Source organism: Coregonus clupeaformis, chromosome 19 (genome assembly GCF_020615455.1).
Source record: "Coregonus clupeaformis isolate EN_2021a chromosome 19, ASM2061545v1, whole genome shotgun sequence".
NCBI classification, from domain to species: Eukaryota; Metazoa; Chordata; class Actinopteri; order Salmoniformes; family Salmonidae; genus Coregonus; species Coregonus clupeaformis.
The window spans coordinates 8504861-8531250 of NC_059210.1; the positions used below are offsets into that span (position 1 = coordinate 8504861).

Genomic DNA, 26390 nt, shown 5'->3' on the forward strand with positions numbered 1-26390 from the left:
AGAGGATGGAGGACAGACTTTTTTCTAAAATGATAATTGGCCATATCCTAAGTTTTGAATATGTTTTGTAGATCTCTATGCACTCAGATCATTTCTCCAGCCTCCTTCTAAACAAACGGGAAAGAAAGGCACCATATAATCCATATTTTTAGATGGTGCCTGTATACAGTAATTTACTTTCTTTGGAAAATAATATCTTCCAACAGGTGTGAGTGAACCAATGATGAAAGATTACAACAGAGAAACTTCTTCACCTGAAGAAACCATTATCTTCTTTAGAAAGATGGAGGCTTCAGCTAAGGGGAGGTGGACACCAGACAACGGCCCCTCTTCCCCATCATCTTCAGGGATGCAGAGGTCCAGTTGCTCCAGTCTGAAGGTACAGTACTTCTCAAATCACCTGATGGGAAAATTATATCCTGTACTGATCTAGGATCAGGTCCCTGTTATACATATAAACATATTCATTAAGATCTAAAAGGCAGAACTGATCCTATATCAGCAAAACTCTGAGAACTTGTGAATACAGGCCCTGGGTTCAAATATCATGCAAAAAAATCTCTCCTCTCAGTTGCATACAGTTACTACTTCTAGTTTATAATGTCGTACTGTAAAACAAGGAAAAAATACATGTTTTAACTTGACAGCTTGTTCCCTGGCTCCATGACCCCATGGCCCACTGCCTCCCTGCCCTCTGGTCCCCCTGGCTCCATGACTCCATGGCCCCCTTCCCCCCAGCTCCATGGCCCCCTACACTCTGGTCTCTACTGGCTTCCTGTCCTCTGGTCCCCGTGGCTCCATGGCCCCCTGCCCCCTGGCTCCATGGCCCCCTGCCCCCCTGCCCCATGGTCTCCCTGGCTCCATGGCCCCTTGTCTCCCTGGCTCCATGGCACACTGTCCCTCTACCCCCTTGTCCCCCTGGCTCCATGGCACCCTGCCCCCTGGTCCCCCCTGGCTTCATGGCCCCCTGCCCCCTTGTCCCCCTGGCTCCATGGCACCCTGCCCCCTGGTCCCCCTGGCTTCATGGCCCCCTGCCCCCTTGTCCCCCTGGCTCCATGGCCCCTGGTCCCCCTAGTCTCCTGACCCCCAACCCTCTTCAAGACCTGGGCTTAACATCCCAGTTCAAGACATTGTCCCACTTTACCTTTCTTTCACCCCCATTAATATAGTGCGCTTGAATAACTTAATCCACCACATGGTATTAAGTAAATTATCCTCTCTAAGGGAAGATCATATTTTACTGTAGGATTCTTTGATGGGTCTTTGAGTTCGACTTAGATACAATGTAAAGGACACAGTTAGCCCTGGTCTACAGTGTGCCTGACTGTAGTAGTTGTCATGTGGCTGTATGGAGGGAACAGAGCTACAGCAGTTTTCTAGCCATTTGTCAAAGAAAGGACTACCTCAGTGTGCCTACTCCCCAGACCTCCCCAGACCTACGTGACAGGGTTGATGCGATGGGTTATCTTGAAGGGACCAATGAAGCGAGGACAGAACTTTTTGCAGGGGAGGCGGAGCTGGATGTTTCTGGTAGAGAGCCACACACGCTGTCCGTGGTGAAAGAGTGGCGTAGGTCGGCGGCGTCTGTCGGCAAAGTGTTTCTGGGTATTAGAGACTTCCGTCTGCCCGTTGGTCTGGGGATGGTACCCGGAGGAGAGGCTGAGGGTGACCCCCAGTCGGTCACAGAAGGCTCGCCACACCCGGGAGACAAACTGGGGCCCGGAATCCCATACAGATAGAACACCTGCTGGAACATACACTCAGCCAATTCCATGGTGTTGCGTAAATGAGGAAGAGGAACCAGACAACAAATTTTTGAAAAACGGTCTACTATGACAAGGATGGTGGTGTTAACAGAGGATTCAGGAAGGTCTGTGATGAAGTCAACAGTTGTGTGGGACCAGGGTCTGTGAGGGATTGGCAAAGGTGGAAGCTTACCGGAAGGGAGATGACGAGGGCTTTTGGTTTGGGCGCAGACTGGACAGGAGAGTACGTAATCCCTTACGTCAGATGCCATTGAGGACCACCAGAACTTACAGGCTAGAAGTTCGGTGGTTCCTGTAATGCCCGGATGTCCTGACCCCAAGGACGTGTGACACCATTGCATCAGTTGGGGTCTAACAACCGCTGGTACGTAACTCTTCCCAGCTGGTGTCTCAGGAGGAGCCGGGTCTGAGGTTAGGGCTTCCTGTATGGCAGAGTGAACCTCCCACTGTACCAGTCCCATAATGCAAGAGGAAGGAAGAATGGGTGTAGGGTCTGAGTTATTGGTCGGAAGATCAAACTGGCGGGAGAGATCATCAACTTTTATGTTTTTCTTTCCAGGGATGTAAGTAACATGAAAATGGAAGTGTGTGAAAAGAGCCCAGCGGGCTTGTCTGGAGTTTAACCTCTTGGCCCCTCTGATATATTCCAGATTACGGTGATCTGTTAGGATGAGAAAGGGATGTTGTGCACCCTCCAACCAGTGGCGCCACTCCTCGAGGGCCAGCTTGATGGCAAGGAGTTCTGTTCCCCACATCGTAATTCCTCTCAGCGGAGGATAACTTCCTGGAGAATAAGGCACAAGGATGTGATTTTGGAGGTGTTCCCACCCGTTGATAGAGTATGGCTCCTACTCCTACTTCGGAGGCATCCACCTCCAGGGTGAAAGGAAGGGTCGGATCAGGTTGGCAAAGAACAGGAGCTGAGGTGAAGAGGCGTTTCAATGTGTTGAAAGCATCAGGGCGGTATCAGTCCATTGAAGGGTCCGGGTATTTTGGCTGGTAAGGGCAGTGAGGGGAGCGGCAGTAGAACTGAAGTTCCAAATGAACCGGCGATAGTAGTTGGAGAACCCAATGAAACGTTAGAGTTCCTTAACGGTGGTGGGTTTGGGCCAGTTACTGACAGCCGTGACTTTGTTCTCATCCATGCTGACCCCTCCAGGTGTCAGTACGAAACCGAGGAAGTTTACCGAGGTTACATGGAAGGTGCTCTTTTCAGTCTTCACACAAAGGTAATGGTCAAGGAGCCGTTGAAGAACCCTTTGTACATGATGTATGTGTTCCTTCAGGGAGTAGGAGTAAATCAGGATGTCATCAATGTAGACGATGAGAAAGCGTTTGATCATATCCTGGAAAACCTCGTTCATAAAGGATTGGAAGACGGCGGGGGCGTTAGTAAGGCCGTAGGGCATGACCAGGTATTCGTAGTGGCCTCGTGCGGTGATAAAGGCAGTCTTCCATTCGATGCCTTCACGTATACGGACAAGGTTATAAGCACTTCGCAGGTCGAGTTTTGTATAGATGTTGGCGCGGCCCACTTGTTCAATGGTTGCTGGGATCAGAGGAAGAGGGAAACGGTTCTTGACCGTAACGTCATTCAGGGAACGGTAATCAATACATGGACGGAGACCACCATCCTTTTTTTCAACGAAGAAGAAGCTGGACGCAGCTGGGGAAGAAGAAGGACGAATGAAAACGTTTTTGAGTGTTTCATCAATGTAGTTCTCCATTGCCTCATTTTCCGGGATAGATAGGGGGTAAACACGGCCCTTCGGTGGGGACACTCCAGGGAGTAAGTCAATAGCACAGTCCCCTGGGCGATGTGGTGGCAGAGTGGAGGCCTTGATTTTGCTAAAGACATTGCTGTACTGGGTGTATTCAGATGGTATGGTGGGTGGCACTGCAGAGGCAGAGTCCTCAATGGTGGTGGCTCAGCAGGGTAGGCTGAGACAACTGGTGAAGCAGGTAGAAGTCCAGGACAGTAGTTCACCTAGTCGCCACCAGATGGCAGGGTCATGACGACAAAGCCAGGGGTGTCCGAGGATGAGTGGCTGTTTAGGGGATGAGAGTTCCATGAGTTGAATGGTTTTGGTGTGGAAAACTCCAATCTGGAGGGTAACGCTCTGTGTCAGGTGCGTAATGAAGCCCATGCCCAATGGCTGTTAGATCAATGTCAAGCTCTTGTACTAGCTGGTGATCGATAAAATTACCTGCTGCTCCCGAATCTATCAAGCCCTCTACGTACTTAGTAACCCCCTTCACGGTTATCAATACTGGGATGGAGAATTGCTTCTGTGAGCTATTTAGAAATAAGGACATGCCTACCTGCATGGCAGCGGAGGGACCCTTCTCATCTCTCCGTGGGGGGCGATCAGGGCAATGGCTGAGTAGATGATCTTTCCCGCCACAGTATAGGCAGAGCCCTTTTTGGATCCGCCTTTGACGTTTGATTTTATGATTATGTATGTCGTCATACACTTTTAGAATAACTGGAACTGGTGGGTAGTCACTCCTATCTGTGCAGTAATGGATATAAGGGAGAAGTATACTACCATGGGAGATTGGTGGGGTGTGTGTGTGTGTGTGTGTGTGTGTGTGTGTGTGTGTGTGTGTGTGTGTGTGTGTGTGTGTGTGTGTGTGTGTGTGTGTGTGTGTGTGTGTGTGTGTGTGTGTGTGTGTGTGTGTTTGTGTGCCGGAGAGGGGGAATCATCTGACTGAAAGTCATCAGACTGGCCTAAAGGGAACAAACTAGAAGCATCTCTTAGAGGAATCTAGTGGCTCTGTAAGACAGAGGCTGCACCCCCCTATCCACGTCGACGGGACCGCAGTGGAAGAAGGTGGAAAGCTTCAAGTTCCTTGGCGGACACATCACTGACAAACTGAAATGGACCACCCACACAGACAGTGTGGTGAAGAAGGCGCAACAGAGCCTCTTTAACCTCAGTGGTTGTCCCACTGGCTATCATAAGGTGAATGCACCAGTTTGTAAGTCGCTCTGGATAAGAGCGTCTGCTAAATGACATAAATGTAAATGTAAATGTAAAGAAATTTGTCTTGGCACTTAAAACCCTCACAAACTTTTACAGATGCACAATTGAGAGCATCCTGTCGGGCTGTATCACCACCTGGTACGGCAACTGCACCGCCCGCAACCGCAGGGCTCTCCAGAGGATGGTACAGTCTGCCGAACGCATTATCAGGGGCAAACTACCTGCCTTCCAAGACACATACAGCACCCTATGTCACAGGAAGGCCAAAAAGATCATCAAGGACATCAACCACCCGAGCCACTGCCTGTTCACCCCACTGTCATCCAGAAGGCGAGGTCAGTACAGGTGCATCAAAGCTGGGACCAAGAGAATGAAAAACAGCTTCTATCTCAAGGCCATCAGACTGTTAAATAGCCATCACTAGCACATTGGGACTGCATCTCAGTGCTTGAGTCGTCACTACAGACCCCCTGGTTCGATTCCAGGCTGTATCACAACCGGCCGTGATTGGGAGTCCCATAGGGCAGCGCACAATTGGCCCAGCGTCGTCCGGGTTTGGCCGGTGTAGGCCGTCATTGTAAATAAGAATTTGTTGTTAACTGACTTGCCTGGAAAAATTAATAAAATAAACATTAGAGGCTGCTGCTTATTGAAATCACTGGCCACTTTAAGAAATTGAACATTAGTCACTTTAATTCTTTTTACAGTCACTTTAATAATTTTTACTTGCACTACTCATCTCATATGTACTGTACATACTGCATTATATTCTATAATATTCTACTGTATCTTAGTCCATACCGCTCTGTCATTGCTTGTCCATATATGTATATTTTCTTAAATTCCATTCCTTTCTTGTTTTGTGTGTATTGGGTATATGTTGTGATATTGTTAGATATTACTTGTTACATATTACGCACTGTCGGAGCTAGAAGCACAAGTATTTCGCTACACCCGCTATGACATCTGCTACACATGTGTATGTGACAAATAACATTTGATTTGATTTTAATAATGTTTACATATCTCACATTACTCATCTTTTATGTATACACTGTATTCTATACTATTCTACTGTATCTTAGTCCATGCCGCTCTGACATCGCTCATCCATATATGTATATATTCTTAATTCATTCCTTAATTATATTTGTGTGTATTGGGTATATGTTGTGAAATTGTTAGATATTACTTGTTAGAAATTACTGCACTGTTGGAGCTAGAAGCACAAACATTTCCCTCCACCCGCAATAACATCTGCTAAACACGTGTATGTGACCAATACAATTTGATTTGATTTGATATCATGTTGTAAGGTAGTGTGTATATCATGTTGTAAGGCAGTGTGTATATCATGTTGTAAGGCAGTGTGTATATCATGTTGTAAGGCAGTGTGTATATCATGTTGTAAGGCAGTGTGTATATCATGTTGTAAGGCAGTGTGTATATCATGTTGTAAGGCAGTGTGTGTATCATGTTGTAAGGCAGTGTGTATATCATGTTGTAAGGCAGTGTGTGTATCATGTTGTAAGGCAGTGTGTGTATCATGTTGTAAGGCAGTGTGTATATCATGTTGTAAGGCAGTGTGTGTATCATGTTGTAAGGCAGTGTGTGTATCATGCTGTAAGACAGTGTGTGTATCATGTTGTAAGGCAGTGTGTGTATCATGTTGTAAGGCAGTGTGTGTATCATGTTGTAAGGCAGTGTGTATATCATGTTGTAAGGCAGTGTGTATATCATGTTGTAAGGCAGTGTGTGTATCATGTTGTAAGGCAGTGTGTGTATCATGTTGTAAGGCAGTGTGTGTATCATGTTGTAAGGCAGTGTGTGTATCATGTTGTAAGGCAGTGTGTGTATCATGTTGTAAGGCAGTGTGTGTATCATGTTGTAAGGCAGTGTGTGTATCATGTTGTAAGGCAGTGTGTGTATCATGTTGTAAGGCAGTGTGTGTATCATGTTGTAAGGCAGTGTGTGTATCATGTTGTAAGGCAGTGTGTGTGTCATGTTGTAAGGCAGTGTGTGTATCATGTTGTAAGGCAGTGTGTGTATCATGTTGTAAGGCAGTGTGTGTATCATGTTGTAAGGCAGTGTGTGTATCATGTTGTAAGGCAGTGTGTGTATCATGTTGTAAGGCAGTGTGTATATCATGTTGTAAGGCAGTGTGTATATCATGTTGTAAGGCAGTGTGTATATCATGTTGTAAGGCAGTGTGTATATCATGTTGTAAGGCAGTGTGTATATCATGTTGTAAGGCAGTGTGTGTATCATGTTGTAAGACAGTGTGTGTATCATGTTGTAAGACAATGTGTGTATCATGTTGTAAGACAATGTGTGTATCATGTTGTAAGGCAGTGTGTGTATCATGTTGTAAGGCAGTGTGTATATCATGTTGTAAGGCAGTGTGTATATCATGTTGTAAGGCAGTGTGTGTATCATGTTGTAAGGCAGTGTGTGTATCATGTTGTAAGGCAGTGTGTGTATCATGTTGTAAGACAGTGTGTGTATATCATGTTGTATGACAGTGTGTGTATATCATGTTGTAAGGCAGTGTGTGTATATCATGTTGTAAGGCAGTGTGTGTATATTATGTTGTAAGGCAGTGTGTATATCATGTTGTAAGGCAGTGTGTATATCATGTTGTAAGGCAGTGTGTATATCATGTTGTAAGGCAGTGTGTATATCATGTTTTAAGGCAGTATGTATATCATGTTGTACAGGCTTTGGTTTCCCAAATGGATTATTTCAAAACAGAAACTTGTGTGAACTCAACTGTAGTGGAGCGTAGCGAATATAACTAAGCCTAATAAGGTTCATGCAAGGTGTTGTACTGAACAAAAATATGAACACAACATACAACAATTTCAAAGATTTTACTGAATTACAGTTCATATAAGGAAATCGGTCAATTGAAATAAATGCATTAGGCCCTAATCTATGGATTTCACATGACTGGGAATACAGATATGTATCTGTTGGTCACAGATACCTTAAGAAAAAGGTAGGGGCGTGGATCAGAAAACCAGTCAGTATCTGGTGTGACCACTATTTGCCTCATGCAGCGCGACACATCTCTTTCGCATAGAGTTGATCAGGCTGTTTATTGTGGCCTGTGGAATGTTATCCCACTCCTCTTCAATGGCTGTGCGTAGTTGCAGGATATTGGCGGGAACTGGAACACGCTGTCGTACACATCGATCCAGAGCATCCCAAACATGCTCAATGGGTGACATGTCTGATGAGTATGCAGGCCATGGAAGAACTGGGACATATTCAGCTTCCAGGGATGGTGTACTGATCCTTGCAACACGGGGCCGTGCATTATCATGCTTAAAAAATAGGTGATGGCGGCGGATGAATGGCACGACAATGGTCCTCAGGTTGTCGTCACGGTATCTCTGTGCATTCAAATTGCCATCGATAAAATGCAATTCTGTTGTTTGTCCATAGCTTATGACTGCCCATACCATAACCCCACTGCCACAATGGGGCACTCTGTTCACAACATTGACATCAGCAAACCGCTTGCCCACACAACGCCATACACTGCGGTTGTGAGGCCGGTTGGACGTACTGCCAAATTCTATAAAACGACTTTGGAGGTGGTTTATGGGAGAGAAATGAACATTCAATTCTCTGGCAACAGCTCTGGTGGACATTACTGCAGTCAGCATGCCAATTGCACGCCCCCTCAAAACCTTAGACATCTGTGGCATTGTGTTGGGTGACAAAACTGCATATTTTAGTGGCCTTTTATTGTCCCCAGCACAAGGTGAACCTGTGTAATGATCATGCTGTTTAATCAGCTTATTGATATGCCACACCTGTCAGGTGGATGGATTATCTTGACAAAGGAGAAATGCTCACTAACAGGGATGTAAACAAATTTGTGCACAACATTTGAGAGAAATAAGCTTTTTGTGCATATGGAACATTTCTGGGATCTATTATTTCAGCTCATGAAACATGGGACCAACACTTTACATGTTGCATTGATATTTATGTTCAGTGTAATTTATTCCTAATTAGTGCCTTTTGGTCTGCACCCTCCATCCCTCACCCAGACCCTACAGGGTATTATAAAGGGCTAAAAGAAATGCCCTAACCCAGACCCAGGGCTGTATTAAAGCTGCATGTGTTGGACAATAATTAAAAAGCTGCTTAGAGAGAGAGAGAGAGAGAGGAGAGAGAGAGAGAGAGAGAGAGAGAGAGAGAGAGAGAGAGAGAGAGAGAGAGAGAGAGAGAGAGAGAGAGAGAGAGAGAGAGACAGAGACAGAGAGAGAGAGGAGAGAGAGTGATAGAGAGAGAGAGAGTGAGAGAGAGAGAGAGAGAGAGAGAGAGAGAGGAGAGAGAGAGAGAGAGAGGAGAGAGAGAGAGAGACAGAGAGAGAGAGAGAGAGAGAGCAAGAGAGAGAGAGAGAGGAGAGAGCAAGAGAGAGAGAGAGAGAGAGAGACAGAGAGAGAGAGAGGGAGAGAGAGAGAGAGAGAGAGAGAGGAGAGAGCAAGAGAGAGTGATAGAGAGAGAAAGAGGAGAGAAAGCGAGAAAGCGAGAGAGAGAGAGAGAGAGAGAGAGAGAGAGATTGTGTGTGTGTGTGTGTCTGTTTGTCTGTCAGTCTGTGTGTCTGTCTGTCTGTGTACAGTGAAACAGCTTCTTGTTTGCCACTAGCCTGTGTACCGTGTGTGTACAGTAACTGTCTTTGTATTTGATTAGTGCAGCTAATGATGACTGTACTGTACATTAACTTTACACAAGCACTGTATCTGCAAACTGAAAGAGGTAGCCCTCAGCAGTAAGTGACTTACTGTAATAGAGTTTAGGGCCTGTCTCTGTCCTGATCTGGGCTCAAACAAGGGACCTTCTGCATAACAACCCTTCATGGTCCTGTGTGGCTCAGTTGGTAAGAGCCTGACGCTAGCAACACCAGGGTGGTGGGTTCGATGTTTGCTGTGACCACCCATATAAAAAATGTACACACTCAGTTGTAAGTCGCTTAGGATAAAAGCTTCTGCTAAATGCATATGTTATGTTACATACAGTTGAAGTCAGAAGTTTACATACACTTAGGTTGTAGTCATTAAAACTTGTTTTTCAACCACTCCACATGTTTCTTGTTAACAAACTATAGTTTTGGCAAGTCGGTTAGGACATCTACTTTGTGCATGACACAAGTAATCTTTCCAACAATTGTTTACAGACAGATTATTTCACTTATAATTCACTGTATCACAATTCCAGTGGCTCAGAAGTTTACATACACTAAGTTGACTGTCCCTTTCAACAGCTTGGGAAATTCCAGAAAATGATGTCATGGCTTTAGAAGCTTCTGATAGGCTAATTGACATCATTTGAGTCAATTGGAGGTGTACCTGTGGATGTATTTCAAGGCCTACCTTCAAACTCAGTGCCTCTTTGCTTGACATCATGGGAAAATCAAAAGAAATCAGCCAAGACCTCAGAAAAAAATGTGTAGACCTCCACAAGTCTGGTTCATCCTTGGGAGCAATTTCCAAAACGCCGGAAGGTACCACATTCATCTGTACAAACAATAGTACACAAGGATAAACAGCATTGGGACAACGCAGCCGTCATACCGCTCAGGAAGGAGACGCGTTCTGTCTCCTAGAGATTAATGTACTTTGGTGTGAAAAGTGCAAATCAATCCCAGAACAACAGCAAAGGATCTTGTGAAGATGCTGGAGGAAACAGGTACAAAAGTATTTATATCCACAGTAAAACTAGTCCTATATCGACATAACCTGAAAGGCCGCTCAGCAAGGAAGAAGCCACTGCTCCAAAACCGGCATTAAAAAGCCAGACTACGGTTTGCAACTGCACATGGGGATGAAGATCGTACTTTTTGGAGAAATGTCCTCTGGTCTGATGAAACAAAAATAGGGCAGTTTGGCCATAATGACCATCGTTATGTTTGGAGGAAAAAGGGGGTAACTTGCAAGCCGAAGAACACCATCCCAACCGTGAAACATGGGGGTGGCAGCATCATGCTGTGGGGGTGCTTTGCTGCAGGAGGGACTGGTGCACTTCACAAAATAGATGGCATCATGAGGAAGGAAAATTATGTGGATATATTGAAGCAACATCTCAAGACATCAGTCAGGAAGTTAAAGCTTGGTCGCAAATGGGTCTTCCAAATGGACAATGACCCCAAGCATACTTCCAAAGTTGTGGCAAAATGGCTTAAGGACAACAAAGTCAAGGTATTGGAGTGGCCATCACAAAGCCCTGACCTCAATCCTATAGAACATTTGTGGGCAGAACTGAAAAAGCGTGTACGAGCAAGGAGGCCTACAAACCTGACTCAGTTACACCAGCTCTGTCAGGAGGAATGGGCCAAAATTCACCCAACTTATTGTGGAAGGCTACCCGAAACGTTTGACCCAAGTTAAACAATTTAAAGGCAATGTTACCAAATACTAATTGACTGTATGTAAACTTCTAACCCACTGGGAATGTGTTGAAAGAAATAAAAGCTTAAATAAATCATTCTCTATTATTCTGACATTTCACATTCTTAAAATAAAGTGGTGATCCTAACTGACCTAAAACAGGGAATTTTTACTAGGATTAAATGTCAGGAATTGTGAAAAACTGAGTTTAAATGTATTTGGCAACTTCTGACTTCAACTGTATGTCAAGCAGCACCGTCAATACCAGTGACCCAGAAAAAGCCCAGGCGTTTCTATGTCTTGGGCTACAGTACTTCTAGGTCTATTACTGCACTGCACACGCAGCCACGTCAGCTGCAGGGTCATTCCATGAAATTAGTCTCTTTTGGGTATTGTAACTTAGTGACAAAAAAACATTTTTATTTCACAGAATTTCTACATTCTTTCATGAAGAGCACATATTCAACTTTTAAAAAAAAACATGTTTTCCCATCTCAAGAGGTTAAATGACTTTAGTAAGAGCCTATTAAGTGCCAAATAAAGTAACAGGGTTGACCGTAACAGGGTTGACTGTAACAGGGTTGATGATTTCTTCCTAAATCAGCCATAAATCCCCTCGTGACAAGGGGAATGGAAGCTTGTTGTGTGCAACAGGGAGGGGCAATTAAATGCAAGCTTCACCCCAAAAATTATATTGTAAAAAAATATATATATATATCTATGTTTAACAGGGTTGACATGTTATGCTCGACCAGCTCAGCTTAGTTTTACCTTAAAATTAATCACTAATCACTTGAAATAAATAATAATCTTGAGAAATGACTTTGGCAAAGCAACAAAATAACTTTACAATGATGGTGAAAACTTGGAGAGATTTTGGTGCACAGATGGTGCACAGACCCACTGGACAAAAACTGGTTGTTACAACGTAATTTGTCAACGTGTATTGACGTGGAATCTGCGTGGAAAATACATTGGTTTAAAAAAAGTAGTTTTGAGGGTAAATTTTCAACCACAGGATCATGTCATTATACACTGCTCAAAAAAATAAAGGGAACGCTAAAATAACACATCCTAGATCTGAATGAATGAAATAATCTTATTAAATACTTTTTTCTTTACATAGTTGAATGTGCTGACAACAAAATCACACAAAAATGATCAATGGAAATCAACCCATGGAGGTCTAGATTTGGAGTCACCCTCAAAATTAAAGTGGAAAACCACACTTGTCTCATGCTACCACTAGAGTGAAAGCACCGCCAACATTCAAAAGTGACCAAAACATCAGCCAGGAAGCATAGGAACTGAGAAGTGGTCTGTAAAACCAGTCCTTTATTGGGGGTGTCTTGCTAATTGCCTATAATTTCCACCTGTTGTCTATTCCATTTGCACAACAGCATGTGAAATTTATTGTCAATCAGTGTTGCTTCCTAAGTGGACAGTTTGATTTCACAGAAGTGTGATTGACTTGGAGTTACATTGTGTTGTTTAAGCGTTCCTTTTAATTTTTTGAGCAGTGTATTAACAAAATCTGAACATAAACAAATCTTGTATAAGATATGATGAATTTGTACCTTAAAAACAATTATATCCACTATCCTCCTACTTGAGAATGTATCTATCTACAGCTATCCTTCGGTCTCCCAGCCAAGGTTTTAATCAAGTCCAGCCCTGCTTAGCTATGATATTTGTCACTGACTATAACCAATGCGCTATTGTGAGAATGCTTATTGAGAGATCTACACTTAAAATAGATTCACTGTTGCTATCAAAGTCATTCCAACGGGGTAGGTTTATTAACGGGGCAAATTAAATGTGACCATACAACAGCTATAGTTTCAATTCAACCCAGAATTCAACGAAACCAAAAATCAGACATTGTTTTTCCATTGGAATTTGGTTGTACTTTTAGATGTTTGAAAGCATAGTGATAACACATTAAAAAATTCAACTAACTTGTGGCTGTCTTTTTGAGTGGGTGATTATAGGTTGTAATCTCATTGATCAACATCTCAACCAAATAGATTGATTACCCAATTATCTACCTTGAAATGACGTAGTGTGCCCAGTGGGGAGGGACATGTTAAAAGCCTGAATTTTAGCACATTAGTAAGTCTTTATTCATATTAAAAATCAGATTTATTGAATTTTCCATGTGGTGTATATTAAACAGCACTTCATTTAATATAACATGCTTTTAAATTCAATATTGTTGGACAGTTTGTACTTAGAATATCAGAGGGCCGAAAAAGGGACTCATTTCGTGGAATGACCCTACAATAGACGTGGCAAAAATAAAAAAAGCTGATTAGCAAGTTTGGTTTCTGTTTTTTTGACAGCTTTTCAAAACAGGCTTTATTTCGGATTTACTTTGATTAAGCATGCAGCCACATGGTCATGGTTTCTCTTCACGTCGCCAGCTGTTTGGACGCTAGCGTTTTCCCAATCCACAATGCAGTCTGTTGCTGTTGTTTCTAGATATTGCTTTACACAGACAGACTTAGGGAGTAAACGCACGTTGTTTAAGGATTCAGTACATTACAGAACAGTATGTGATTTAAATGCAGATGCTGAGGAAACTTCTTCTCGAGGCCTCTAGCTTGATATCTTGACAAACAGTGTAATATTACTTGAGAAGTAAACAGAATTGGTGTTAAGTATGGCAAGATTTCATGGAGTAGAGAGGAGATTCAGCAACTCTTGGAGGACAGTGGAATTAAATAAAAAAGTGTCTTTATTATTAAAAGTAGAAACAACACATTTCAAGATTTATGTAAGTGAACTGTTAATTTATGATGCTGAGGCCTGCTGTGTTCTGGAAGTTAAGTTCCTTGGGTTCCTGGGTTTATTACTTTGACCCCAGATCAAGGTAGGGTCAGGTGCAAGTATTCTAGCCAGTCACAGGGTCGCGACTCAGACATGTAACATGAGCTAACTCACAGCTCCTAGGAATTCAGTTTGTGGGATTCAGGGAATCAAATTTTTATACTTGGTCAAATCTTTCTCAGGAAGTCTCCCCATGGCCTCTGTTACACCTGGGTTCAAATACTATTCGTAATCATTTCAAATACTCGATTGAGGCTTGATTGAGCTTGCCTGGTTCACTGGAATTAATAGAAAAGTTGTAAAAAGAGAAACTCCTGCCCATATGACACTACCAGGCAGGGTAAAGCAAACGTTCAAAAGTATTTAAAAGATTTCAAATCATATTTGAATCCAGGTCTGGCCTATGTTTACACAGTCAGCCCAATTCTGATATTTTATTCACTAATTGGTCTTTGGACCAATCACATCAGATATTTTTCAGAGCTGATCTGATTAGTCAAAAGACCAATTAGTGAAAAAAAATATCAGAATTGGGCTTTCTGTGTAAACACAGCCTCAATTGAAAACAATGGGGCGAGGTGATGATGAGCTATCTAGTTGTTCTGAACTGTGACCCAGTTTGGTGCTGAAAGTTTTACAGAAACAAAGGGGCTATTATATTCTACTACAGCAACCTCCTGCCCAACCCACCCAGCAGAATTACTCAGTGAGAATTGGCACAGATCATTGATTGTGTTTTTGGCAGGCAGGAACAGATGTAAGGCTGTATTCCAAAATCCACCTGCATCATTATAATTTGCAAATAGGCTATGTCTGAGCTGGATTAGCTTGAGGAAAATGGAAAATGATAGGTTGTAGGTGTTACATTTTAAATTAATACATTAATTCAATCAATTTAGACCCATCAGACTTCTGGTGACTGTTGAGGTATTGTTGGATCTGTAAGCAGCTTCTCCATTATCTATGTGAATGATTAAATGTTTGATTGAATAAATTAATGAAAGAATGAATGAATGAACTGGCCTCGCTCCCAGGAAGACTGTTGCTGAAATGTAGTTTGTCGTAGGCAAAAATTGGAAAGGTCATATTGAAAAAGGCTAAGGAATCAACATAAGTTGATGACAACATACTGTATGTTAATGACGTTGATGAAAACATAAGTTAATGACATGGACACCATTTGAAGTGATGTCTCAGTTACGACTTTGCAGGAAACATTTCTCTTGAAGCAGAATCTCCGCACCGTGATGCAACTATCAGCAACTATTCAGCATTAAGAAACACAGGACATCTGAGGTGAAGTTGCTGCTGTTGAAAATATTTGAATAGAAATGTGAATGACGTATGCCAATGCTGAACCACTGATACCTCAGATCAGTGTCTTTGTGCTTCCTCTCTGATGGACAGAACTAGAGATGTTATGCCCTGGACTATCTGAAGTGACGTCTTTGTGTTCAACTCTGATGGACAGAAATAGAGATGTTATGCCCTGGTCTACCTGAAGCGACGTCTTTGTGTTCAACTCTGATGGACAGAAATAGAGATGTTATGCCCTGGACTATCTGAAGTGACGTCTTTGTGTTCAACTATGATGGACAGAAATAGAGATGTTATGCCCTGGTCTACCTGAAGTGACGTCTTTGTGTTCAACTCTGATGGACAGAAATAGAGATGTTATGCCCTGGTCTACCTGAAGCGACGTCTTTGTGTTCAACTCTGATGGACAGAAATAGAGATGTTATGCCCTGGACTATCTGAAGTGACGTCTTTGTGTTCAACTCTGATGGACAGAAATAGAGATGCTATGCCCTGGTCTACCTGAAGCGACGTCTTTGTGTTCAACTCAGCCTGTTGAAGAAAGGATAGTACCGATCTCACTGATGACAACCGCCATCACTGGAGGGCTATTTTCATCCCTAACAATGTAGTCCGGAGACTGATGCTGATGCTCACCTGTTTCCCATTAATTGTCCTGAGTTTTTGCCATGAGGCTGAATATGTCATAGTCATGAGATTATGACTCATGAGATTGAAGACCTCTTTTAATCATGGTTTTGTGAAGACTGCCAACGGAGAGCAACAACGAGCGAGGACTCGGTGCTCAGCATTCTTAGACCAGGCACTTGTTAGTCCGATTTCTTTTGATATTTTTATTTTCTTAACCTCTTTCCTACCTCTTTTTTTCTCTCTCTCTCTCTTCTTTTCTCCCTCTCTTTAGATGTTCCTGGCGGCCCTGTCCTTTGCCTACTTCTCTAAGGCCTTGTCTGGGAGTTACATGAAAAGCACGATAACCCAGCTGGAGAGGAGATTTGATATCCCAAGTTATTTGATAGGTGTTATCGACGGGAGCTTTGAAATAGGTAAGTACTGTACCTGCCACCTACATGTTTTGTTTGCTTCTCTACCTAGCTATACGTTCGTGCTTCTTCTTCTTCTTCTTCTTCTTCTTCTTCTTCTTCTTCTTCTTCTTCTTCTTCTTCTTCTTCTTCTTCTTCTTCTTCTTCTTCTTCTTCTTCTTCTTCTTCTTCTTCTTCTTCTTCTTCTTCTTCTTCTTCTTCTTCTTCTTCTTCTTCTTCTTCTTCTTCTTCTTCTTCTTCTTCTACCTACTTAGCTATTCATACTGTATGTTTCACGAAATGTTAGGGTGCATCAGTTGGATGAGTGGGCCAAGATTTACGTCTTCCGGAGCGTCATCGTAGGGTCAACACTCTATATGCCAATTCATGAGCTTCTCTTTGAACGAACGTGGCGTTTGTTATGGTGGGTTGTGTAATACAACCTCAAAGATAATCCAGTTCCATGGATCAGTTCTATACATGACCCTGGTCTGTAGCACCAGTCACTGGGGTTTCAATGGTGATGTACGTTTCCATAGGCAATTGCATCAAAAGCAGGGCTTCTTGTTGAAACGGAGAACATAATATTATGTCCGCATGCTGGATCCTATGGCTCAGTGTGTTAGAGTATGGTGATTGAGCAACATCAGGGTTGTAGGTTGGTATACTATATTATACCCTGATGAAGACAGCTTGTCTGTCCAAACGTTGGTTATTAAATGATTTCATTTGAGCTCCTAGAGTGTGAGGCTCTCCTTTTCTTTATCAAGTGTTCTACTCCGCTTGCCAGCACCTCTCCTAAACAGGTGTTCTACTCCGCTAGCCAGCACCTCTCCTAAACAGGTGTTCTACTCCGCTAGCCAGCACCTCTCCTAAACAGGTGTTCTACTCTGCTAGCCAGCACCTCTCCTAAACAGGTGTTCTACTCCGCTAACCAGCTTCTCTTCTAAACAGGTGTTCTACTCTGCTAGCCAGCACCTCTCCTAAACAGGTGTTCTACTCCGCTAGCCAGCACCTCTCCTAAACAGGTGTTCTACTCCGCTAGCCAGCACCTCTCCTAAACAGGTGTTCTACTCTGCCAGCCAGCACCTCTCCTAAACAGGTGTTCTACTCTGCTTCCCAGCACCTCTCCTAAACAGGTGTTCTACTCCGCTAACCAGCACCTCTCCTAAACAGGTGTTCTACTCTGCCAGCCAGCACCTCTCCTAAACAGGTGTTCTACTCTGCTTCCCAGCACCTCTCCTAAACAGGTGTTCTACTCTGCTTCCCAGCACCTCTCCTAAACAGGTGTTCTACTCTGCTTCCCAGCACCTCTCCTAAACAGGTGTTCTACTCTGTTAGCCAGCACCTCCCCCTAAACAGGTGTTCTACTCTGCTAGCCAGCACCTCTCCTAAACAGGTGTTCTACTCCGCTAACCAGCACCTCTCCTAAACAGGTGTTCTACTCTGTCAGCCAGCACCTCCCCTAAACAGGTGTTCTACTCTGCCAGCCAGCACCTCTTCTAAACAGGTGTTCTACTCTGCCAGCCAGCACCTCCCCTAAACAGGTGTTCTACTCTGTCAGCCAGCACCTCCCCTAAACAGGTGTTATACTCTGCCAGCCAGCACCTCCCCTAAACAGGTGTTCTACTCTGCCAGCCAGCACCTCCCCTAAACAGGTGTTCTACTCTGCCAGCCAGCACCTCCCCTAAACAGGTGTTCTACTCTGCCAGCCAGCACCACCCCTAAACAGGTGTTCTACTCCGCTAACCAGCACCTCCCCTAAACAGGTGTTCTACTCTGCTAGCCAGCACCTCTCCTAAACAGGTGTTCTACTCCGCTAACCAGCACCTCCCCTAAACAGATGTTCTACTCCGCTAGCCAGCACCTCCCCTAAATGGGTGTTCTACTCCGCTAGCCAGCACCTCTCCTAAACAGGTGTTCTACTCTGCTAGCCAGCACCTCTCCTAAACAGGTGTTGTACTCCGCTAGCCAGCACCTCTCCTAAACAGGTGTTCTACTCTGCCAGCCAGCACCTCTCCTAAACAGGTGTTCTACTCTGCTTCCCAGCACCTCTCCTAAACAGGTGTTCTACTCCGCTAGCCAGCACCTCTCCTAAACAGGTGTTCTACTCTGCTAGCCAGCACCTCTCCTAAACAGGTGTTCTACTCCGCTAACCAGCTTCTCTTCTAAACAGGTGTTCTACTCTGCTAGCCAGCACCTCTCCTAAACAGGTGTTCTACTCCGCTAGCCAGCACCTCTCCTAAACAGGTGTTCTACTCCGCTAGCCAGCACCTCTCCTAAACAGGTGTTCTACTCTGCCAGCCAGCACCTCTCCTAAACAGGTGTTCTACTCTGCTTCCCAGCACCTCTCCTAAACAGGTGTTCTACTCCGCTAACCAGCACCTCTCCTAAACAGGTGTTCTACTCTGCCAGCCAGCACCTCTCCTAAACAGGTGTTCTACTCTGCTTCCCAGCACCTCTCCTAAACAGGTGTTCTACTCTGCTTCCCAGCACCTCTCCTAAACAGGTGTTCTACTCTGCTTCCCAGCACCTCTCCTAAACAGGTGTTCTACTCTGTTAGCCAGCACCTCCCCTAAACAGGTGTTCTACTCTGCTAGCCAGCACCTCTCCTAAACAGGTGTTCTACTCCGCTAACCAGCACCTCTCCTAAACAGGTGTTCTACTCTGTCAGCCAGCACCTCCCCTAAACAGGTGTTCTACTCTGCCAGCCAGCACCTCTTCTAAACAGGTGTTCTACTCTGCCAGCCAGCACCTCCCCTAAACAGGTGTTCTACTCTGTCAGCCAGCACCTCCTCTAAACAGGTGTTATACTCTGCCAGCCAGCACCTCCCCTAAACAGGTGTTCTACTCTGCCAGCCAGCACCTCCCCTAAACAGGTGTTCTACTCTGCCAGCCAGCACCTCCCCTAAACAGGTGTTCTACTCTGCCAGCCAGCACCACCCCTAAACAGGTGTTCTACTCCGCTAACCAGCACCTCCCCTAAACAGGTGTTCTACTCTGCTAGCCAGCACCTCTCCTAAACAGGTGTTCTACTCCGCTAACCAGCACCTCCCCTAAACAGATGTTCTACTCCGCTAGCCAGCACCTCCCCTAAATGGGTGTTCTACTCCGCTAGCCAGCACCTCTCCTAAACAGGTGTTCTACTCTGCTAGCCAGCACCTCTCCTAAACAGGTGTTGTACTCCGCTAGCCAGCACCTCTCCTAAACAGGTGTTCTACTCTGCCAGCCAGCACCTCTCCTAAACAGGTGTTCTACTCTGCTTCCCAGCACCTCTCCTAAACAGGTGTTCTACTCCGCTAGCCAGCACCTCTCCTAAACAGGTGTTCTACTCTGCCAGCCAGCACCTCTCCTAAACAGGTGTTCTACTCTGCTTCCCAGCACCTCTCCTAAACAGGTGTTCTACTCCGCTAACCAGCACCTCTCCTAAACAGGTGTTCTACTCTGCCAGCCAGCACCTCTTCTAAACAGGTGTTCTATTCTGCCAGCCAGCACCTCCCCTAAACAGGTGTTCTACTCTGCCAGCCAGCACCTCCCCTAAACAGGTGTTCTACTCCGCTAGCCAGCACCTCTCCTAAACAGGTGTTCTACTCTGCCAGCCAGCACCTCTCCTAAACAGGTGTTCTACTCTGCTTCCCAGCACCTCTCCTAAACAGGTGTTCTACTCCGCTAACCAGCACCTCTCCTAAACAGGTGTTCTACTCTGCCAGCCAGCACCTCTTCTAAACAGGTGTTCTATTCTGCCAGCCAGCACCTCTTCTAAACAGGTGTTCTACTCTGCCAGCCAGCACCTCTTCTAAACAGGTGTTCTACTCTGCCAGCCAGCACCTCCCCTAAACAGGTGTTCTACTCTGCCAGCCAGCACCTCTTCTAAACAGGTGTTCTACTCTGCCAGCCAGCACCTCCCCTAAACAGGTGTTCTACTCTGTCAGCCAGCACCTCCCCTAAACAGGTGTTATACTCTGCCAGCCAGCACCTCCCCTAAACAGGTGTTCTACTCTGCCAGCCAGCACTTCCCCTAAACAGGTGTTCTACTCTGCCAGCCAGCACCTCCCCTAAACAGGTGTTCTACTCTGCCAGCCAGCACCACCCCTAAACAGGTGTTCTACTCTGCCAGCCAGCACCTCCCCTAAACAGGTGTTCTACTCCGCTAGCCAGCACCTCTCCTAAACAGGTGTTCTACTCTGCTAGCCAGCACCTCTCCTAAACAGGTGTTCTACTCTGCTTCCCAGCACCTCTCCTAAACAGGTGTTCTACTCCGCTAACCAGCACCTCTCCTAAACAGGTGTTCTACTCTGCCAGCCAGCACCTCTTCTAAACAGGTGTTCTATTCTGCCAGCCAGCACCTCTTCTAAACAGGTGTTCTACTCTGCCAGCCAGCACCTCCCCTAAACAGGTGTTCTACACTGCCAGCCAGCACATCCCCTAAACAGGTGTTCTACTCTGCCAGCCAGCACCTCTCCTAAACAGGTGTTCTACTCTGCCAGCCAGCACCTCTTCTAAACAGGTGTTCTACTCTGCCAGCCAGCACCTCCCCTAAACAGGTGTTCTACTCTGCCAGCCAGCACCTCCCCTAAACAGGTGTTCTACTCTGCCAGCCAGCACCTCTCCTAAACAGGTGTTCTACTCTGCTTCCCAGCACCTCTCCTAAACAGGTGTTCTACTCCGCTAACCAGCACCTCTCCTAAACAGGTGTTCTACTCTGCCAGCCAGCACCTCTTCTAAACAGGTGTTCTATTCTGCCAGCCAGCACCTCTTCTAAACAGGTGTTCTACTCTGCCAGCCAGCACCTCCCCTAAACAGGTGTTCTACTCTGCCAGCCAGCACATCCCCTAAACAGGTGTTCTACTCTGCCAGCCAGCACCTCTCCTAAACAGGTGTTCTACTCTGCCAGCCAGCACCTCTTCTAAACAGGTGTTCTACTCTGCCAGCCAGCACCTCCCCTAAACAGGTGTTCTACTCTGCCAGCCAGCACCTCCCCTAAACAGGTGTTCTACTCTGCCAGCCAGCACCTCCCCTAAACAGGTGTTCTACTCTGCCAGCCAGCACCTCCCTTAAACAGGTGTTCTACTCTGCCAGCCAGCACCTCTCCTAAACAGGTGTGCGTTTCTTTTGGCTTTTGGTACACTATATGTGCCATTGTCAATGTTGACAGTTCTGTAAGCACTTTGGATAAAAGTGTCTGCTAAATTACCATAATGAAATCATATCAAAATAACATCCTGGCGCTCTACGTTTTTTCTGGTATAAAAACAGAATCACATCTGTGGTTCAGATGTAAACGTCTCCTGACCAATAGTGTTGTTGTTCTGAAAATGTGACCCCTGTAACTGTCAAATGTGCCCAACCATGTCTCCTCCCCCTCATCCCTGTATTGTAGGTAACCTGTTGGTGATAGCCTTTGTGAGTTATTTTGGTGCCAAGCTTCACCGACCCAAGATCATCGCGATCGGATGTGTCCTGATGTCGTTTGGGACGTTCCTCATCGCCATGCCTCATTTTATTTTAGGACGGTAAGTAAGAGGAGTACACAACTTGTTGTCAGAACATGAGAATGTGTTGACCTCCCTGTGTTTGTAGGTGGAAGAGGGCTCACATTGAGTTATGTTTTTACAGTGAGATAGTAGTTTGATCTAAGGTTTGGCTACATGTTGCATGTAGATACTTAAAGATCTATTGTCACTGACAAAGTAGAATTATGTGGTTTAGATAACAAATCATGGGTATTGCATGGCCAACATACTGCTTTCCTTTTTATTAATTGTATTACTTTTTTAAAAATCTTATCTTATTTATATTATTTTATTTGCTGTGAATTACATGTACAGTATATCTAATGACACCTGATCAATGCTTTATCCTTCCCCTTGCTTAACAGTCACATTGGTATTTTTTACACAGCTATAAGTTCCAATCGTCAATTAGAGCATCCATGAATTCAACTACTAACTTCAGTCCATGTCCGGCAAGCTCAACTGAGTCCACACAGGCAGGTGACAGGGCCTCTATACTGCCGTCTGTAGGTAAGACATAGTAACTCAACCATATACACAGACATCCAGTCCAAATTCAATCCCTACCCCCCTCGCCTTGACCCTAACTCTTCAATGTTTGTAGATCTGTAAGATGGAAGCGATATAGTGGGAGCTCCAACACTACACTGCTTCTACCTACTCAGACCCTTCATATTTTCTAACATTGAAGGGTTAGGGCCAACGGGTGGGGTAAGGAGGGAATTGGGACCGGCACTTGTTCATCCATTGTATCATCAAATTCTACTATTATATTGTGGGAGCTAATGCTGTATTTAAGCATGTTTTTTTCTTTTTTTCTAAATGACAGGCTGTGAGCAAGAGTCCAGTGTGTCTATGTGGATCTATGTGTTCCTGGGTAATGTGTTAAGGGGGATAGGAGAGACTCCTGTACAGCCGCTGGGAATCTCCTATATAGACGACTATGCCAGGTCCGAGAATGCAGCCCTTTACATTGGTAAGGTTACATGTTTGTTTTTTCGGTCTCACAAAAATTCATTATAACTTTTAGAATAATTGTTTAAAGTAGGATAGGTCATCTGTCATGTAGCTAAATCAAGTTCCTGTCTTTTCTATGTTTGAATGTTTCAGGCTGTGTCCAGACCATATCAATCATAGGTCCTGTCTTTGGCTACTTACTAGGATCCTTGTGTGCCAAGATATACGTTGACATAGGATACGTGGACATGGGTGAGTCGAGTTTGGGAAACCCTGGGTTGTTCTCAATTCACTTACTGATTTAACTGAATCCTAAATGGCTTTGAGCCCAACCCTGTTGGTTATTTGACCCTACTACATCTGTCCTTCTTCTCCAGAGACTATCACCATCACCCCAGGCGATGCCCGCTGGGTCGGGGCGTGGTGGCTGGGGTACCTCATAGCCGGGGCTATCACCCTCATGTCTGCCGTACCCTTCTGGTTCCTGCCCAAGTCACTGCCCATGCCTGTGGATAAGCACGATGCCAACTGCACCCCAGAACAGACCCGGTTCATCAAGGACTCTCCCTCAGCCATGGAACATAAGTTTAGACCAGAGGAACCGGCCAACTTCCATCAAATGGCTAAAGGTACCTTAATATCCCCTGGCCTGGCCTTGCTTTGAGAAGACCCATAACAACATACAGTACAGGCCTAATGATCAGATGAGTGTGTACTTCAGGCAGGGCAAAATTAGGCTGGGGGTACAGTAACCTATTGGAGTGGACCATATCTACTGCAATCTTTTTTTTTTTTTAAGGGTTCTGAAAGGGTTCTTTGGCTGAAGAGAACCCACTTAAGAACAATTTTATGTTATCTACCTGGAACCCAAAAGGTTCTCCTATGGGGACATCTGAAGAACCCTAGGTTCTAGATAAAATGTTTGTTTCTCAGAGTGTACTTCAGAGGGCTCAGAGAGTACACTATGAACTATCTGAGCCCTCTGAAGTAGTGTATATGGTTGTCTCCAATAGCGTTATTCATTCTCTTTTGATCTGTATGTCAATGCAGTTTTATATGGATGTGAATAGTAAGACATGAAAACGTACAGAAACGAGTAACAATAATGGTTTTTGTTGTATTTTCACAGAATTTGTTCCAACATTGAAGAGCCTACTGGGAAGTCCAGTGTATATAATCTACCTGTGCGTGACCATTATTCAATTCAACTCTCTCATCGGCATGGTAACCTACAAGCCCAAATACATTGAGCAACATTACGGACAGTCGGCATCAAAAGCAAACTTCCTAATGGGTGAGTGCTTCATTATTTTATGATCATGTGTTTAATGTGTCTTAAAATCATACGTACATAATCAAAAATAACATTATAATATTGTGTAATGTTGTAACAAAAAAATTATTTTCAGTGAGCTGATTTTGTCTGGAGTGTTTCATGTTCTGTCTTTTACCCATTTTATTTATGTTACATTTCCATGGCAGTATGGTTCTTTCATACAAGAAAAGCTGACTGCCCCTCCAAAGATAGCTCTGACTTCACTGCAATTAAACACTGACATAATGAGATGGACACTGACTTCACTGCAATTAAACACTGACATAATGAGATGGACACTGACTTCACTGCAATTAAACACTGACATGATGAGACGGACTAGATAAAAGCGACATTGACATGAAATGAATAGATAAGAACATTGAATAATGACATTAATACATAGCCAGTCTTGATATAAAATTATATTAAAGTTAAATTATATTTAAAGTGCTGTTGATGACCACATAATAATATGCTTTTATTCTGTACTCAATTAGAGAAGAGTGGTTTAGTAGAGGAGAGGAGGTTGGGGGCTCAGCCAGAAATACATTCAGCATTCCCCCTGTCCTTTCAGGCATCAAAAGACAGTTTCATCTCTCATGACCACTTCACATGAAATATGGATGAATGACTTTGATATGAATGCGGCTATTCCTTCCTTTGATCTCTTCTGGGAAGAAGGATTGTGCAAGATACAGTTGCATCTCTGCCTCCCTGTAAAAAACCCAGTGAGGTGATTCCCCATGCAGTTCCCTTCCCCTCTTTAAGATCCCGGGCCCTTCCTCAATTCGTCTTTCCGTGATTCATCGCCTCCTGTCTCCTCGAACCCCCTTCTCATCTCTATTGGAGGAGAAGATCCTTATGAGGATGAGGCGATGAGACAAAGATGATAATTGGGAAAGATCCCTTTTGTCTTGTGATGTCTGTATTGTACGTGCCTGGCTACCCAGACTCGTTGCTCCTGCCAAATGCTACGCCACGCCCACGGACGATAGTTTCTTCTTTGCAATGAGTCTGGATCTGAGTACCTCGCCGACCCTTCACCGAATGCCAACACGTTTGGGGCCGTCTGATCGGTCCTGAAACCGATGGGTTGGGCCAGAGCCAGAACACGTGTGGGCAAAGCGGCCGGTTTGAAAATTCGTTATTGGCTTTGATACTCTGATTGGTTAGAGATTATCCTATCGATTATTCATTTGTTTTATACAACACCCCTCCTTTTCATTTTCCTGTGATATCATCTTGTTTTGACATTTTTAATTTATTTTTAATTTTTAATTTATTTATTTATTTAACCTTTATTTAACCAGGTAAGCCAGTTGAGAACAAGTTCTCATTTACAACTGCGACATGGCCAAGATAAAGCAAAGCAGTGCGATAAAAACAACAACACAGAGTTACTTATGGTTACATATGGGGTAAACAAAACATAAAGTCAAAAATACAACAGAAAATATATATACAGTGTGTGCGAATGTAGTAAGTTATGGAGGTAAGGCAATAAATAGGCCATAGTGCAAAATAGTTACAATTTCGTATTAACACTGGAATGATAGATATGCAAAAGATGATGTGCAAATAGAGACACTGGGGTGCAAAATTAGCAAAATAAATAACAATATGGGGATGAGGTAGTTGGGTGGGCTAATTTCAAAATGGCTGTGTACAGGTGCAGTGATCGGTAACCTGCTCTGACAATTGACGCTTAAAGTTAGTGAGTGAGATAAGAGTCTCCAGCTTCAGAGATTTTTGCAGTTCGTTCCAGTCAATGGCAGCAGAGAACTGGAAGGAACGGCGGCCAAAGGAGGTGTTGGCTTTGGGGATGACCAGTGAGATATACCTGCTGGAGCGCAGACTACGGGTGGGTGTTGCTATGGTGACCAGTGAGCTAAGATAAGATGGGGATTTGCCTAGCAGTGATTTATAGATGACCTGGAGCCAGTGGGTTTGGCAACGAATATGTAGTGAGAGCCAGCCAACAAGAGCGTACAGGTCACAATGGTGGGTAGTATATGGGGCTTTGGTGACAAAACGGATGGCACTGTGATAGACTACATCCAATTTGCTGAGTAGAGTGTTGGAGGCTATTTTGTAAATGACATCGCCGAAGTCAAGGATCGGTAGGATAGTCAGTTTTACGAGGGCATGTTTGGCAGCATGAGGGAAGGAGGCTTTGTTGCGAAATAGGAAGCCGATTCTAGATCTAACTTTTGATTGGAGATGCTTAATGTGAGTCTGGAAGGAGAGTTTACAGTCTAACCAGACACCTAGGTATTTGTAGTT

At 44.4% G+C, this 26390-nt stretch overlaps 1 protein-coding gene across 1 annotated transcript in view; it reads left to right on the forward strand.

Annotated features, from left to right (window-relative positions):
* The first annotated feature begins 212 nt into the window (after positions 1-212).
* Positions 213-26390, forward strand: part of LOC121531261 (solute carrier organic anion transporter family member 1C1-like) — a 38635-nt gene continuing 12457 nt past the window's right edge. The window contains exons 1-8 of the mRNA XM_041836503.2: positions 213-379; positions 16202-16343; positions 21700-21832; positions 22221-22342; positions 22662-22808; positions 22943-23041; positions 23167-23418; positions 23919-24083. Coding sequence (XP_041692437.1) covers positions 221-379; positions 16202-16343; positions 21700-21832; positions 22221-22342; positions 22662-22808; positions 22943-23041; positions 23167-23418; positions 23919-24083 — 1219 coding nt within the window. The 5' untranslated portion in view covers positions 213-220. The remainder of the gene's footprint in view (positions 380-16201; positions 16344-21699; positions 21833-22220; positions 22343-22661; positions 22809-22942; positions 23042-23166; positions 23419-23918; positions 24084-26390) is intronic.